The sequence below is a fragment of the Meleagris gallopavo genome, chromosome Z (genome assembly GCF_000146605.3).
Source record: "Meleagris gallopavo isolate NT-WF06-2002-E0010 breed Aviagen turkey brand Nicholas breeding stock chromosome Z, Turkey_5.1, whole genome shotgun sequence".
In the NCBI taxonomy this organism is placed as follows: Eukaryota; Metazoa; Chordata; class Aves; order Galliformes; family Phasianidae; genus Meleagris; species Meleagris gallopavo.
The window spans coordinates 3,635,492-3,650,817 of record NC_015041.2 but is presented as its reverse complement, the minus strand read 5'-3'; the positions used below and the strand labels follow the sequence as shown (position 1 = coordinate 3,650,817).

General features: G+C 34.9%; 1 protein-coding gene across 2 annotated transcripts in view; it reads left to right on the top strand.

Annotated features, from left to right (window-relative positions):
• The window catches only part of PIK3C3 (phosphatidylinositol 3-kinase catalytic subunit type 3), a 60,518-nt gene that overhangs the window by 22,276 nt on the left and 22,916 nt on the right, over positions 1 to 15,326 (top strand). For both annotated transcript variants that reach the window (XM_031557184.1, XM_031557183.1), the window contains 8 exons: positions 2,008 to 2,113; positions 2,899 to 3,015; positions 4,729 to 4,860; positions 6,866 to 6,994; positions 7,310 to 7,379; positions 7,975 to 8,039; positions 9,462 to 9,546; positions 11,051 to 11,125. In XM_031557184.1, the coding sequence (XP_031413044.1) occupies positions 2,008 to 2,113; positions 2,899 to 3,015; positions 4,729 to 4,860; positions 6,866 to 6,994; positions 7,310 to 7,379; positions 7,975 to 8,039; positions 9,462 to 9,546; positions 11,051 to 11,125 (779 nt within the window). The remainder of the gene's footprint in view (positions 1 to 2,007; positions 2,114 to 2,898; positions 3,016 to 4,728; positions 4,861 to 6,865; positions 6,995 to 7,309; positions 7,380 to 7,974; positions 8,040 to 9,461; positions 9,547 to 11,050; positions 11,126 to 15,326) is intronic.

Below are 15,326 nucleotides of genomic sequence, written 5' to 3'. Positions count from 1 at the left end.
CCCCTTCTGGTAGCACAGGTGAATTGCCTTCACCTGTGCTCCCAGCGCTGACTCACTGCTCGCCTCAGGTGATCAATCAGAGGTTCAGGCTGTGATTCAGCAGTTCCCATACACATATGCTTTAATTGTGGTGGCCAAAGTTGATGCTTGTCTCCATAAAAAAGATGCAGCTGAATGGCTAAATTATAGGCGTATTGCATTAATGTGGGTAGAAGGTAAATGTTTGACCTGAGTAAACCTTTATTAAAACAAACATTGGTAGCTAGTTTCTATTATGCTGACATAAGCTGATCAGTTGCTTGTTTCAACTATCCAGACACAGCGTGCACCTAAAATAATGGAAAAGTTTGTTAACTGTTGAAAATTAAACTTCCTTGCTCATTCACTTGCTTTAAAGTTCTCCTACCACTGTACTTTAACTGTGCTTACAAAATTCACTGCTTTACTTTTCCCTCTGTGGGCATATGAGACTCCTCCTGAAATAGTAGTTTTGAAATAGTTTTGAGAAGTTGTCTAGTTTTGTTTTGTTTTGTTTTAGCAAATGAAGATGTTAATTACATATTTCAGTTTGTTGTTACATCCAATTTTCCTTTTAAGTTTTAGTGCACAGACTAAAGATCTTTGTGTTTATGGTCATACCATTGCAATCTAATTTTGTCACTTTAGGAATGTAACAGTGTAAGCCAGTGTAAGAAAAGGCTTTGGAAGTAATTTCCATTTAGAGAATATGCATTGAATACTTTACATATTCCTTTTTTTTTTTTATATTTATTGTAAATAAGAGTAGTCAAATTTAACACATGCAATTTTTAAACGTAGAGTTCTTACACTAGTGTGAACAAGAAAATTCAAAATTTGTTTATGCAGATAGAAATTTAAGAAAAATAAACCGAAGCTACAGTGAAATTTGTCTATCAGTACAACTTTCCGTACAGATGAGAATCATGGATGCCCGTAACTGTTTGCTTTTGAACTGATGATATACCTTTCTCACTCTGCTCCTTCTTCTCAGGAGGAAGGAAGTTTGATTTGTACAGCAGGGGAGTTGTTTTTGACTTGAGCTGTTCACAGGCAATTTCCTTTTTTCTCCTTTTTAGTTATGAGTGCAGTTTCCAGATTATCATCTAAAATAGAGTCCAGGGTGTTTTGTCGTTTATGTTCTACCATATTAAAGCTAATCTGAAATCAGTGTAAAACTGAAGTGTGTAGCAACAATAACAAAAACAACCCATGTAGTGTTCATAGCATTCTTGAACATTACCTGAAGTTTAGAGGACTCTGAAAACAGCAGTGCTCATTTGTAGAAAGCACCCTACCCATATGAAAAGTCACCTAGAGAGGGGAAGAAACATGATGAATATGTAGAGGCTTTGTCATCTCTACGTTTTTTTTTTGTTTGTTTTTTGTGTTCAACATGTATAGTGGGTTTCTTTTTTTTCTGGATAAAATTTAGGAGATATTTTCTTAAACAGAAAGGATCTTTTGTGCACAGCGGTAATTGCTTGTCAGTGCTATGAATAGAAAGAAACACAAAAAATTACTAACTATTATATCAAAGTAAAATGCTGACAGTTACAATACAAGCATCTGAAATTATCCTATTTAATTTTGTTGCAATATCATAATTTTAGAAGAACTTGATTTGAAATACAGAGTTTGCTACTTCAGGATCAGTATGTTTTCTTTCACTTTTGATGTTGGAAACAGATAGCATTTTTTAATGTATGCTTGAGTTTGAAGTTTGCATTATGCCTGGGCTTGCTTCGAGTATTTTTTCATTTCTGACTTGTCCTGTTTAAGTGACAAGATGTTTGCTGTAGTGAAGCACCTCAGAAATGTTGATAGGCTGTCATAATTCAAGTGGAAGTTTGTAATTATGAGAGAGCTCATTTGTTATCTCATTCAGGAATGTATTTGTTTTCAGATCCAGACATACAGAGTTGTTGTGTTTCACTAAAATATGTTCTAATCTGGTGCTGCACTAACTTGAGGTTTTTTGTACTCCAGGTATGTAATTGTGGAATGTGAAGACCAGGACACTCAGCAGAGGGACCCAAAGACTCACGAAATGTACCTAAATGTGATGAGAAGATTTAGTCAAGCTTTGCTAAAGGTAATGCTTAACATAGTGTTTTTTGTTAGTTATTTGTTAAAAAAAAAAAAAGAGACACGTGTCTAGGAAAAGGACACTTTGTCGTGTCAGTTATATAGAAAGCTTCCACTTTACTTGAATTTTCAGTGTTCGTAGTAAACTATACAGAGGCTACCAAAAAAGTAAAGGAGAATTATTGAAAATTGTCCTCTGTCTTATTTCTTGCTTCCATTAGTAAAATGCTGATTCTGAAATCCTCTACCTTGTATAAGCAGTCGGTTATTTCTTTTGCAGTTGAAATTGAGTCAAAAAGCCTGTCATCCTAACTCAGAAGAAGAATTGTTCTATTTGCCCTTAGCAGAGGGTTATGTAGGAAAAAGCAAAAACAAAAATGTTTTTATGAATTGTAGTGTATAATTTTTTTAGTAGATACATGGTCTTTCCTGATTTTAATGTGTCTGATGTTTTGTATTTCCATTTTACAAATGCTTTTTGAATCTGACTCAGACTTTGTAGAATGTTCTGTGTGCTTGCTCTTACTAACTTCTGTTGTGTGAATAAGTTTGTCATGCATGATTGTTCACAACTAAAATTATTGATGCAAATTAAAATACGCTGGTAAGTCAAATAATTAATTGCCAGCTGCAATAATTTTGATTGTATTTTACAGAAAATGTCTTCTGAATTGAAAGGAAATTGATCTTTATTCACTTCTTAAAGTCCAAAAGCCTAAGATCACAGCAATAATTTCTAAATAAGATAATAAGGGAACAAAAAACTAATTTTGTTTCTCTTAATTCACTTAGGGTGATAAGTCTGTCAGGGTTATGCGTTCATTATTGGCAGCTCAGCAGACATTTGTGGATCGGCTCGTTCATGTAATGAAAGCAGTGCAGCGTGAAAGTGGGAATCGTAAGAAAAAGGTAAATAAGAGATTGGAAAACTTATCTCTGGGTAGAAATTAACAGCGTGAATGGTAGCTTTTCATGAAATATTCTTAGCACTGAGATGTTACAGGACAGATGTTACAGGACTGTTACACAATTTCAGCTAATTTTAAACAAACATAGGAGAATATTACATGAGTCGAAGCTATAAAGTGCTCTGAAACTTCAAAGGAGAAAAAAGAGGCCCCTCAGAAAAGTCTTAGGGTACTGTGGCAAAAATAAAGTGTTGGAATAATGTGAAGAGCTGGTGATGCAAGAATGAACAAGTCACGGAGGGCAGGAGAACGTAGCAGACAGAGGTTGTTGTAATGATTTTTATCATGTTGTGAATTGTGTGCTTGTTGTGAATTGTCAAAGAGTCATGCAACGACCAAGGTTGGTGGCACCTCAATAGATCATCTTGTCTTACCTATTTTTCAAACATATCCCCTTTTAGTAGCTTGTCTAGGGCTGTGTCTATAGAGTTTTTGATATTTCCAAGAGCAGAAACTCACCAAGGATTTTAAACAATATTATCCATTGTTCAGTCACCCTCACAGTTAGCAAGTGTTTCTTGACTTCCAGTTGTACTCTCCCCATGCTCGTATTTTTGTCCCTCCTCCCTCTTATTGTGGCAGTAGACATCACTGAAAAGAGTCTAGCTCTCTTGGTTGCTCCCTCTTGATGTGTTTCTGTATGTAAATAAAATCCACCCTGAGGCCTTCTCTCTTGGCTTAGCAGCCCTAATTCTCTCAGCCTTTTCTCCTAGAAGAGATGATCCACTCTTAATTTTTGTGGCCAGACACTGCAACTCTCTCCAGTGTGCCCAAGTCTATCTTGTGATCTGGGTCCCAGAACTGGACACAGCACTCTAGGTGCTACCTCATCAATGCAGAGTGAAGAGGAAGGATCATTTCCCTTGAGTTCTGGGTCAATATGCCTAATGCATCCCAGAATACCATTAGCCTTCTTTACTGCAAAGTGTCTACCAGACCTTCAGGTTTTTTGTTCATTTGTTTGTTTGTGCAAGGGAATTTATGTCAGTGTAAGAAATCAAGAAATTCAGCTAACTTATTTTGTTCCAAGAGCAAAAATCAAAAAGCTATTCCTTTATAAGATGAGTGTATAACTACATGAAATGGAACTGTTAGCCTTGAGATGAAGAATTTCTGTCATAAGTACCTTCTAAGATACTTCACCCTTTTTATTTAAAATACTGCGTGAGCTTGACAGGTATGGAGAGGGAGCAGGATCTCCAAGGAATTTGTGTCAATTTATTTTCTTTTCCTCTGATGTGTACCATTATTCTTTAACATTAGTTTTCAGTGTGATTTTCCACTATCTTTTCTATCTTTGGGGTATGTTTGTGGAGGAAAATGGAACATTTAAGCATTGTATCACTTACTCTGAAACTTCGTGATCATGCTATGTGCTTGGTAAGAAAGGTATAATCACCAAAAGAGATTGAAGGTTTTTTCAATCCATAGAAATGTATTGCCTGTTTGTGCAGTGTTTTGGTAATGTTCTGTCATATGTTCTTTTTTCAAACTAAACCACAGGGCTTTGATTTTGGAAGCATAAAGAATTGAAAAAATTAGTGATTTATTAGTAATTAGTATATATCTACTGTTAGAAGACTTTAATTGTTCATGTGTACCTAGTAAGTGTGCTTTGAATAAAAACCAAGTATTTGATTATTTTTTCTTTTAGAATGAGAGGCTTCAGGCATTGCTAGCAGATAATGAAAAGATGAATTTAGCAGATATGGAACTTATTCCTCTTCCTCTGGAACCTCAGGTGAAAATTAAAGGAATAATCCCTGAAAAAGCCACACTGTTCAAGGTAAATGGCATCTAAATAGCTGCAATATAAATTATGACCACCAAGCTTAGAAACATCAGTTGGAATGTTGAAATGTCAAGGCAAGATCTAACTGTAACATGTTCTTAAAAGTGGTTGAATAACTTTTTTGTTGTTTTGTTTGTTTTTGTTTTTCCTGGAAGTATTTTCAGGCACCAAGTTCAAACAGCTTTTGAAAGACTGATGTTATGAAGTAGCTGTATTCTCCTTTAGAAAAGGGTAGAATTTTATGTACTAAACTTCAGTAATGCAAGTGGTTCACCAACTGGAGATGTTCTTCCCAAGTTGACAATGCTTCCTATTTCAGAATTTGTCTGAATCTTGATGAGTCTGTGGTCAGCAGGAATATCATTTATGATCAAAAATCTTACAAATCAGATCACCTATGTTACACCTAAGATACATGAGCATGTATTCCTTTGTAAAATAAACCTCTTGTTAGGGGCTGGAAAGAAAGATGACTGTTCATTTGTTGCAATGGACTGCTGAGTAGATCATGTAACCCGAGGATAAATAACTCATTAAATTATACCAGTTCTGTTAATTGTGGTTATATGGTTATCCCTTAGTGTAAATACATACAGTCTGTATGCTGTTAAAAGGACTAGTTTTGTTTTGCTTCTTATGCTTCCTGGAATGTGAGTTATTACCTGTGTCCAGTAATGTAATACCTCCCTATAAATTTAACTTCAAATTATTATAGTCAGCCTAAATATGTTTTGCTAGTTAGGCCTCTAACCGGAAGTTTAAGTGCTAAGTTTAAGGAAGGGAAAAAAGATTCTAGCTGCTCTTGCAGCCTGTTACCAGGCCGTAAATTTATTTATATCTGCAAAATAGTGATAGTGGAATGCATTAATTTTTGTCAGCTTAGGGAAACATTTTTCCATAGTTATCTGATAACTTTGATTCCCCATTGGCCTGTTTTTTTTCATGTACCCATTATTTTGAAGAGTACTCATCTCCCACTACATGCTCAAGTAACTTGTTTTCACATTGGGGATTGGCCTGATTCTGAATGGTTACTGATTCCCATTTAATCACTAATCTTGTTCAGTGAGAAAAAAATCGAACTCCTAGATGAATGACTAATTTCTGATGCTTTTGGACATCACATGCCAGATTTATTGAACTTTATCTTTAAAAAAATGTATTCCATGTGAAAAATATAACATAGCTGCTCAAATATTAAACAGTGTCTTTGATTTTTATTGTTTTTGTGTTGAGGGAAGCGACTTGGTGAGTTGCAGTAGTTGAAATTATTCATGTAGATAATTGATCCCTTTCAGTCCGTTTTATTTGAAGAAACAACAAACAAATTGATTTTCACTAACGACAATGTAAAATGGCATTTTTGCTTTTACTAAATAGATTAAGGAAGCAGTTGATTTTTAAAGATGACTTGCCTCTAGCATTTCTTTGATGTTTATCCTATAATTGTGTCTTTTTGATCTGATCAGTTAAAATTTGTTTTGTTGTGACCTTTTGCTCAGTGCTTTCATGTTGATTAGAATTAAATGCATGCAAACAATTTGAATCCTTCTGCCCTTTTGTCTTCATGGGTTGGGGGGTAGCATTTAGGGAAAGAGTGTATCATTTACACTTCACTATTTTTTTTTCTCTTTAAACAGTGAAGAACTGGAGGGATTTAATTTATTTTTATTTTTTCAAACATGGTTAAATCACAATTCTGGTAACTGAGAATGCCATGGTCTAATTGATTCCTAAACAGTAGGTGACTACTTTAAGAAGTTTTGGGGTTTGCTTATTTTCTGCCAGATATGAGGAACATTAAGAAACTTCTGATCCTTGCTGCCATGCTGCTAATAACCAAGGAGACTGTTACGTCACTCAGTTTTATACCTTATGCCTTATTCTTGCCTATTTCACTTACTTCTAATGCTATGGGTTTACATTTTAGAAATGTACTGTAGCAAGATGTTGATGCAAATGTTGTTTTGAGCCAGCTCAGTAGGATTTTCTGTTCCAGAGTGCTTTAATGCCTGCTCAGTTATTCTTCAAGACAGAAGATGGAGGCAAATATCCTGTAATTTTTAAGCATGGGGATGATTTACGTCAAGATCAACTTATTCTTCAGATTATTTCACTTATGGATAAGGTAAGGATTACCATTTTATGTGGCATTTCTGAGTTCTTCATTCTTCTCAACAGCAAGACTGGTAAAAACTGTTAATGAGGCTCACGTGGCTACTGATGTAGCTAATACATTTTAGGGTTTTTCTGACCTTAGATTTTTTTTTTTAATAGATCTTTTCAGATTCTGTTTATATTAAAAAAAACTAAATTCTCAAATCAGCCTTTATTCATTACTCGTTACAGTGAAGAACTTCATAGGTCAGTGTCCAGTATTATTTTAGAAACATAGCTGGTTTTTGTTGCTCTCATTTTAATACTTGCTTCTACTCCATCCCAGCTGCTAAGAAAAGAAAATCTGGATTTGAAACTGACGCCGTATAAAGTGCTGGCAACTAGTACAAAACACGGTATGAGTACTTTGTTTTCTAAAAATACAGTATTGGGTATTTTTCTTTCCCTCCCTCATTGATTGTTGTGACTAGATACTTTACTTAATGTACAGCATTCTGGAAAAAGAGCTCAAATGTGTAGTATAAAGTATATAAATTACTGAAGTAACCAACTTAATTGACCACAGTATTCCATAAATTGTGATACGTAACAGTCATTAGACTATTTCCAGACATTGTTTTCATGCTGGTTTGCTGCATGAATATTCCTGCTGACTTTTGTGTTAACTGGGGGAAAAAAACTCAGCAAAACGAAATCAAACTTGGCTATGCTTTCAGATCCATTGTGGATAAGCATTTAGGATGTCATTGATATCACTTTCTCTTCTGTTGAAAGTTTGAAACTGGCTTTTTCTGTCCTGATTGGGAGTTAGGATAAGTGGTTATATTATCGAGGCCTGAAAATTCGGGAAAAAAAGTGTTGTGTTTTTTGTTTTGCTTTGCCAGTGAGAAGCAGTTGAATGAATGTGTTAGTGAAACCTTTTAATAAAAATGCTTTATAAAGTATCTTCAGATGTCTATGCACTCAAATTTTTTGTTGTTTCTTTTGCAGGCTTCATGCAGTTTATTCAGTCAGTGCCAGTTGCAGAAGTTCTTGCTACTGAGGAAAGTATACAGGTATGTGATATAGTACTTCTTAAGTCTTCTACTCATCAGACAGTGTAAATTACAGCCTTAGTTCTTATGTATCAGTCTTTACAGTCTCTCCACTGATATTTGTGTTTGCTATTCAAAAGACAGATGTAGACTTCAGGTGGACTAGATGTTTATTTTTGCTTTAGAAAAACACACTTTAATTGCCACATGACTGTCTCATGACCTAAGAGTAACACCATATATATAATTGAACTCTATCTTAGTTGTGAAACTGAAGTTGTGGGTTTCCTGTAATGGCGAATGTAATGCCAGACAATTTTCTGTATTCTTCTGTTTTTAAGATATTTCTGTTGTTTACTCAGTGATTTTGATACCTTGTTAAGCACGTAGTAATGTTTTTTAGATTGAACACTAAGTATTTTGTCCATTTAATTTTTGACATCTGTAACATTGATCATCTGGTCCAACTGTGACCATGCCGCCATACCCATTAACCATGTCCCAAGTGCCACATCTCCATGTTTCTTGAAAATCATCAGGAATGATGACTCCATGACCTCCTTAGGCAGCTTGTGCCAGTGCCTGACCACTCTTTCTGAGAAGTTTTTTCCTATAATCTGAACATTCTGTGACACAATTTAAGGCTGTTCCCTCTCATTCTATCACCAGTTACCTCTGAGCAGTGGTTGACCCCCACAGTGGTACAACTTCCTATCAGGTAGTTGTAGAGAATGATAAGGACTGAGCTTCTTCTCCAGACTGAACAATCCCAGTTATCTCAGCTGTTCATCCTAAGATTTGTGACCCCTTACCAGCTTTGTTGTTCTTCCCAAGTCTCACTCCATTGCCTCAGTGTCTTTTAGTGGGTGGCCCAAAACTGAAAAGAGTTTTCACGGTGCAGCCTCAGCAAAGTTGAGCATGGGTTGATTATCTCCCTGCTCCTGTTGACAGCACTTTCTTTATAAGCAAGGATGCCATTGGCCTTTTTGGCCACTGGGTGGGCCAAGAAGCACTGGGCTCACTGCTGGCTCATGTTCATGATTGTCAGCTAGCTGTCTCAGATTCATTTTTCACAGAACTTAGTTCAGTGTGATTTTTCCTGACCTATCACAAACAGACGTACTTTTGTATTCATAATTATTAATTAGTATATCCTTAATGCGTTGTTAATTTTCTGGGACTATTTTAAAGATCTGCATTTCAATTTAAAATTCAGATCTGTTTCTGTTGAGCGAATATGATGATTAAGGTGAAATGTAAAGATAGCAATGTAGAATTAAATTAGATCTTACTAGTTTTGGTGGGAAGTGGGAGGTGGCTGTTACCTTAACATGACACTACTGGCTATTTGTGGTTCTTGTTTTATATCTTGAATTAGTAGTTATAAAAATCCTGTTACAGGTCATACAGGATAACTAAATGTATTGATGACTTCCATTCCAGAACTTCTTCAGAAAGCACGCACCTAGTGAGACTGGACCTCATGGAATAAGTGCAGAGGTGATGGACACGTATGTTAAGAGCTGCGGTAAGTGACAGTATTACAACTGATAATTTTGTATCTGAAATATAATAGTTGGGCTTGATAAGTTATTGAGGCACTTCAATTTAAATGTCAGCAGCTGGAAGACTATACAGCTGCATATTGTCAGAACCTCTGTTGTAGCAAGGGTAGATCTTGTTTATATAGCCAATGAGATATAAAGTTTATTCAGCAGATCAGTCATTAAGTGATTTGCTATTAAACTTAACTTTGATGGTTAATTGAAAGATTCTCATGAACGAAAAGCTAGTCATTAATTTGTCAGGACTACAGCAATGTTCAGGCTTCTTACAGCTTTCAGGGTAGAATTAGAGGCCATGAGTTTTTCTGGTAGTTAGCATTAGTGCATAGATTTTTGAGATAATGTAAGAAAATTTGGATTTTCTTTCTACCTAGTGCCTTTTTTGGGGAAGGTGGATATGTGAAAAGGAGGAGTATAGCAAAATATTTCAGCTTTTTTCCCATTATGATCAAGGAGTCTGCAAAGCCCTCAAAGGGGATTGCCACTCACTAAAAAAAGGGTAATTTTGAGTTGGACATGCAGTATACTATTTCTCTTCTCTGCCTTCTTTCCTTTTCCTTTTCCTTGAAGAGATTAGAAGTTAAAAATGCCTTTCTTTCTAGCAGTAATCTTATCTACAATCCCTCTATTTCTATGAAGAATCAGTTAGATTCTTCATAATTCAGGGAGGTGTAAAACATTTGTTCAGTAATTAATCATCTGTATTTGAGGTAGAAAATTCTAATTTGCTAGGAAAGCAAGTGATTTTTTTTCTTGGATGACACTGTTTAATTTCTTATTCCATTCAGGTTAAAAGAAAATGTGGTAGTGTAGTTTTTGCTCAATAATTGGATGCGTAAAAGATGCGTAAGAGACGTGTTAAAACATGTTTTCTGTCCATTAAATTAAACAGCTTTTTCCTACAAAAAGTGTCATTCAATTGTTGCTCTACAGTGTCTTTTTTTATTTTTTCTGATGCAGTCGTTAGAACTTCTTAAAATGGTTCTGATTAATTGGTGAAAGAAATAAGTGTTTGCATTAGACGTAATTTATCACATCCTAGCTTTCTTCTTAGCTTGTAAATACTACTGACACATGCATTCAGTTTCATATCAATGTCTAATGCTTGTTTACATTTTGATAAATATCTTTAAATGTTTGAAGTGTGTACTTTTATTTTGCCCAAAGTGCTTTGAAATATCTTAATCCAAGTATTGGAAGAAATTGGATTTTTTGACACTATTATGCGTATAATTGGGTAGCAAAAGTTTAATTTAGGTTTCTGAGTAAATTTGAATTTTAGTTTATTCCTTTGTGTTCTCCATCTTGCTGATAATCTTGATTATTCTTCCATGTCTTCTGATCCTCTGTGGCATTCTGCTTGTGAGCAAAAATTAAGGTTACATTATATGCTATTGTTAACTGCACAGAACTTGTTGCTCTCCAGGAAAGGTACTTGTATTGATGCTTACAATTTACTTGTTACAGCTGGTTATTGTGTAATTACTTACATCCTTGGAGTTGGAGACAGACATCTGGATAATCTTTTACTAACAAAAACAGGTAAATTCCTTTTACTAGTTTAATTTTATAATGACATCTGTTTAATTTCAGATATGTGGGTGATGTTCAAATGTATTGGCTCAAATTTCCTTATGGATTGAACCCATAGAGTATTGGAGGTCAAAATATATTCTTATACTATCAGTGTAAGAGTATATTGTCTCATCTAAGATAGTATTTGATTCAGTAAATCTAAGTTTAAATTACTAGTAATATAGAACCATAGAAGAGTTTAGTTTGCAGGGGACCTAAGATCATTTACTTCCAACCCCCCAATAAAAGTCACGTGACAGATGAATAGTAAGGAAACAAGTAGATTAAGCATGCTCTAATCAAATTAGGCAAGAAATAAGGTTTAACTGGTATGTGGTATTGATGTTTGTGTAACCACAGCTTATATATCTGAAGTCTGAATTCTCTTGAACAAAGAAATGTTTACAAACTCTGGATTTCTGTGTATATTTTTCTTGGTTTATTTTACCGTCTTGTATTCTACTTTGGCATTTTTTATACTCATGAAAGCTTGACTTCAGAGCTGTTTAAGAACACAGGTTCTTTCTTAAGTGATGCTGACTTTTTTGAAAGTAGTACGGCCATAGTGTAGGGTAAAACTTGTCTGCCTTTCAGATCAAAAAACCTGCTGCTGTTGTCTTAAACTTGTATAAATATCATACTTATTTTTTTTCTAAAAAACCTTATTCAAAGCTGAAAAAAGGAATGCAGTAGTAGGTAGCTGTAAAGTAATTCTAATTCCAAGTATCCTAATTGATCTTCATCAAACAATTTAATTATTCATTAAATTGTTATGTTCCTGTTTTTCAGATTTCCTAGCATGCAATTGAAAGCAATTTCAAGATGTACTAATTGCATGCCAGTTGCATTGTAATATTTTATGTATGCTGTTCCTAATACAATAGACGTTATGGCAAGTATTATCAGTTGTCATGTGGAATTAGATACAATCTTCTTAACTTCCCTGATATCCCTGATAATTCTCTCAGATTTTACTTTCTTCTAAAAGAAATGGTGCTGTGAACTTTTCAGATGCTTTTCTAAGAAATTGAAAACATGATGCAACCCTAAACTGGGAATGCCACATAAGACCTTGCAGAGCAGTGTTCACTTCAAAGTTTTCTCTTGCCTCTGAACACACCTTTTTTTTTTTAAAGAAAACTAAGCCCCTGAAAAGTAAAAAATCCAAGTGTTCCGTTAGACTAACTGATGGTCAGGATCATTCCAGAGCCCTGCTGAAGCTGTGTTTTTATTTTTCCCAGTTATTTGTAGAAGGGATTAGGGTCTAAATGTCCTACCTATTACAAATACATGATTGAGGGAGCAGAAGTATAGAGGTTATCATTTAATGAGATATATCACAGAATTATAGAATGGGTTGGTTTAGAAGGTACCTTAAAAATCTTATCGTTCCAATCTTCTGTCACTAGACAAGCCCCATCCAGCCTGGCCTTGAACACTTCCAGCTGTGGGACATTCATTCACAGCTTCTCTAGGCAACCTGTTCCAGTATCGAGTCTAAACCTATCCTCTCTGTTTTTAAAGCCACTATCTTTTGTCCTGTCTCTACAGTCCCTGATCAGAGTTCCTCCTCAGCTTTCTTGTAGACCTCTCTTAGGTATGGGAATGCTGCTAAAAGGCATTTTTTCCTTCGTAACAAAACCCATGTATCTTAGCAGTTCAAAATAATAGACATGTATTTTGACTATCTCTAACTTGTTTAATTTATATCATTACTTTTTGTTGCATGATGTGTATTGACAATGGGCCAGGTAGACTGTATAATGTTAGTGATTCTAAATTACTAAGTTCTGTATTGGTTTAAAAGAAATAATGCATAGTTCCAGCTAAAATAATGATTAGGATTCAAGAGGTGCAGTTCTTTGTTTATTTCAAGTTGAATAGTGTTATATATAAATAATCTCCAACTTGAAGTTAAACATTTCATTTTTGCAAGAGTATGGAAGATTTAAAAACAAACAAAACCCACAATACCAGTGAAAACAAAAACCCTGAAATGCTTTCTTACTTAGGTAACTGTTTTTCAAAAAGCATCCATTTTCTTGTCTTTTTTATTTAGAATATTTCATTTAATTCTCTTCCCTGCCCCCTGAGTAGCAAAATAAAAATGCTGGATATCTCCTGCATTTCACGTGGAATTCTAGATAGTTTGCCTTGTTGATCAACCTATCTTCTGGAATTTCTCTGCTTGAATGCTTAGCAAGCACTTAGCAAGTATGGAAGGAAATTGTCTCGGATGAATTGTATTGAGGTTCTCAGCTAAGTGGGAGTAGAAGAGTTTACCATTAAGCTATTATAACTAATATAGTTAATATCATATGATGGGAGAAGTTAAAATACTTTTGTTGAAAATAACTTCATAGCTAGATGAATTGCAGAAACCCTTAGTAAATTCGGATATTATTATTTTCTTTTTTGCATGCTTACTTTTGAACCATAGCTTCTGTAGGTGTTTTGATACTTCAAATATGTTCATTTACTAATGAAGAAGAATTAGATGTTAAGTGTTTATAGTAAAGTAAGCATCCATTGAATGAGAAAAGTTTAAATAAAATATCTTATTTGGGGAAATGAGACACATCCACATGGATGGCTTTGTAGTATGCCTGAGGCATATGATGGAGTGACTTGGAGTACTTCATATTAAAGTATTGGAAATTAATACTGGTAAAATGTCTTGAAGTAAGCTTGTGGGATAACATCTAAAGCAACTATGTTTTCCCTTATTTGATTGCAGTTGTGCATATGAACATTCAAAAATCTGTCAGGAAGTCCCAATCAATTATATGATTATGGGTATAAAGTGTTTTTTATTACAGTTACTGTTTGCATAGTCAGACTGATAATAACTTAGTTTTCTAGTGGTGAAGCTAGGTTGGAAAGTAACTACTCTATAGCTTAGTTTGACTTAATGGAACAATTTAAACAGAACAGCAGAGGGCAGTGCAGATCCACAATAAATTCAAAGCCTGAAATTATTTCCATTTGCTACCTTTGTTCTCTCACAAACCAAGACGTAAGTTGGGAAAGCTAACTTCTTAGCTCAAGGAATGTAAGCTAGAAACACCTTTCTTAAAAGGTATGATCATATATGTATACTTTCTTGTCTATATTTAAACAACAGAATTTATTACTTTCAGTATCCCTGAACTAGAAATCCATGTCTTTTACTTCTAGTCCTACAAAAAAATGTGTCTCAGGGGATCAGATCTGTTTCACCTCTTATTTTAAATACCTTCCTTTGTTTTGTTTTGTTTTGTTTTGTTTTTATTTTTTTAAATTATTAATATCATAGGGTTGGAATTTAGCAGTCATTTGGAGAAAGTAATAAATCAATACTTGTTATCCAGTTTTGTCTTTAATTTATAAGCATCCTAATAATTATAAACCTTTTCAAATAAAGATACAATAAATCTGAAACTGGATTAGGAAATGGAATAGAATCATAAAATAGAATCAGAGAATCACTCAGGTTGGAAAAGACCTAAAAGATCATCGAGTTGAACCACGACCTAAGATGTGCATGTTGTGGCACTCACTGTATATTGAAGGAGGGGGAAAAACAGCCTCTAAAAGAAGCATGAAGTTTATATGATGTCTGATACTGAGAGGACAAATAATTGTGTATAAATATCATGCTATGTGGTATGAAGTACTAATCATAGTGAAGGTGTCTGAACCCTGGCAAAGTTTGCTGAGGAGTCTCCATACTTGTGAATATATTGAAATGCTTTCTAGATGTGGTCCTGGGCAAACTGATCTAGGTGGCACTACTTGAGCAGTGAAATTGGATGAGATGTTCTCCGGAAGGTCCCTTCCAGCTTGATCTGTTCTATGACATAAGCTGTCCTCTAAATCTGATTGGCTTTTTTTTTTACCAGCCGCGTTATGTAACTCTAGGAAGTCTCAATTGATGATGGCGTTTTGTTACATTATTTCAGAACTGAAAAACCTTACTGAATAGCTACTAAAACAACGTGAAATCATAAAACAGTTTGGATTGGAAAGGACCACAAATACAGATGTAGTTCCAGCATCCTACTGCAGATGGGGCTGCTAACCACTAAATTGGGCATTCAATCAGGTTGCCCAAGATCCCATCCAGCCTGGCCTCCAGGGATGCATAGGGGACTCGCTCGGTTTTCCCTCATCCAGGGATTCCCGAGGC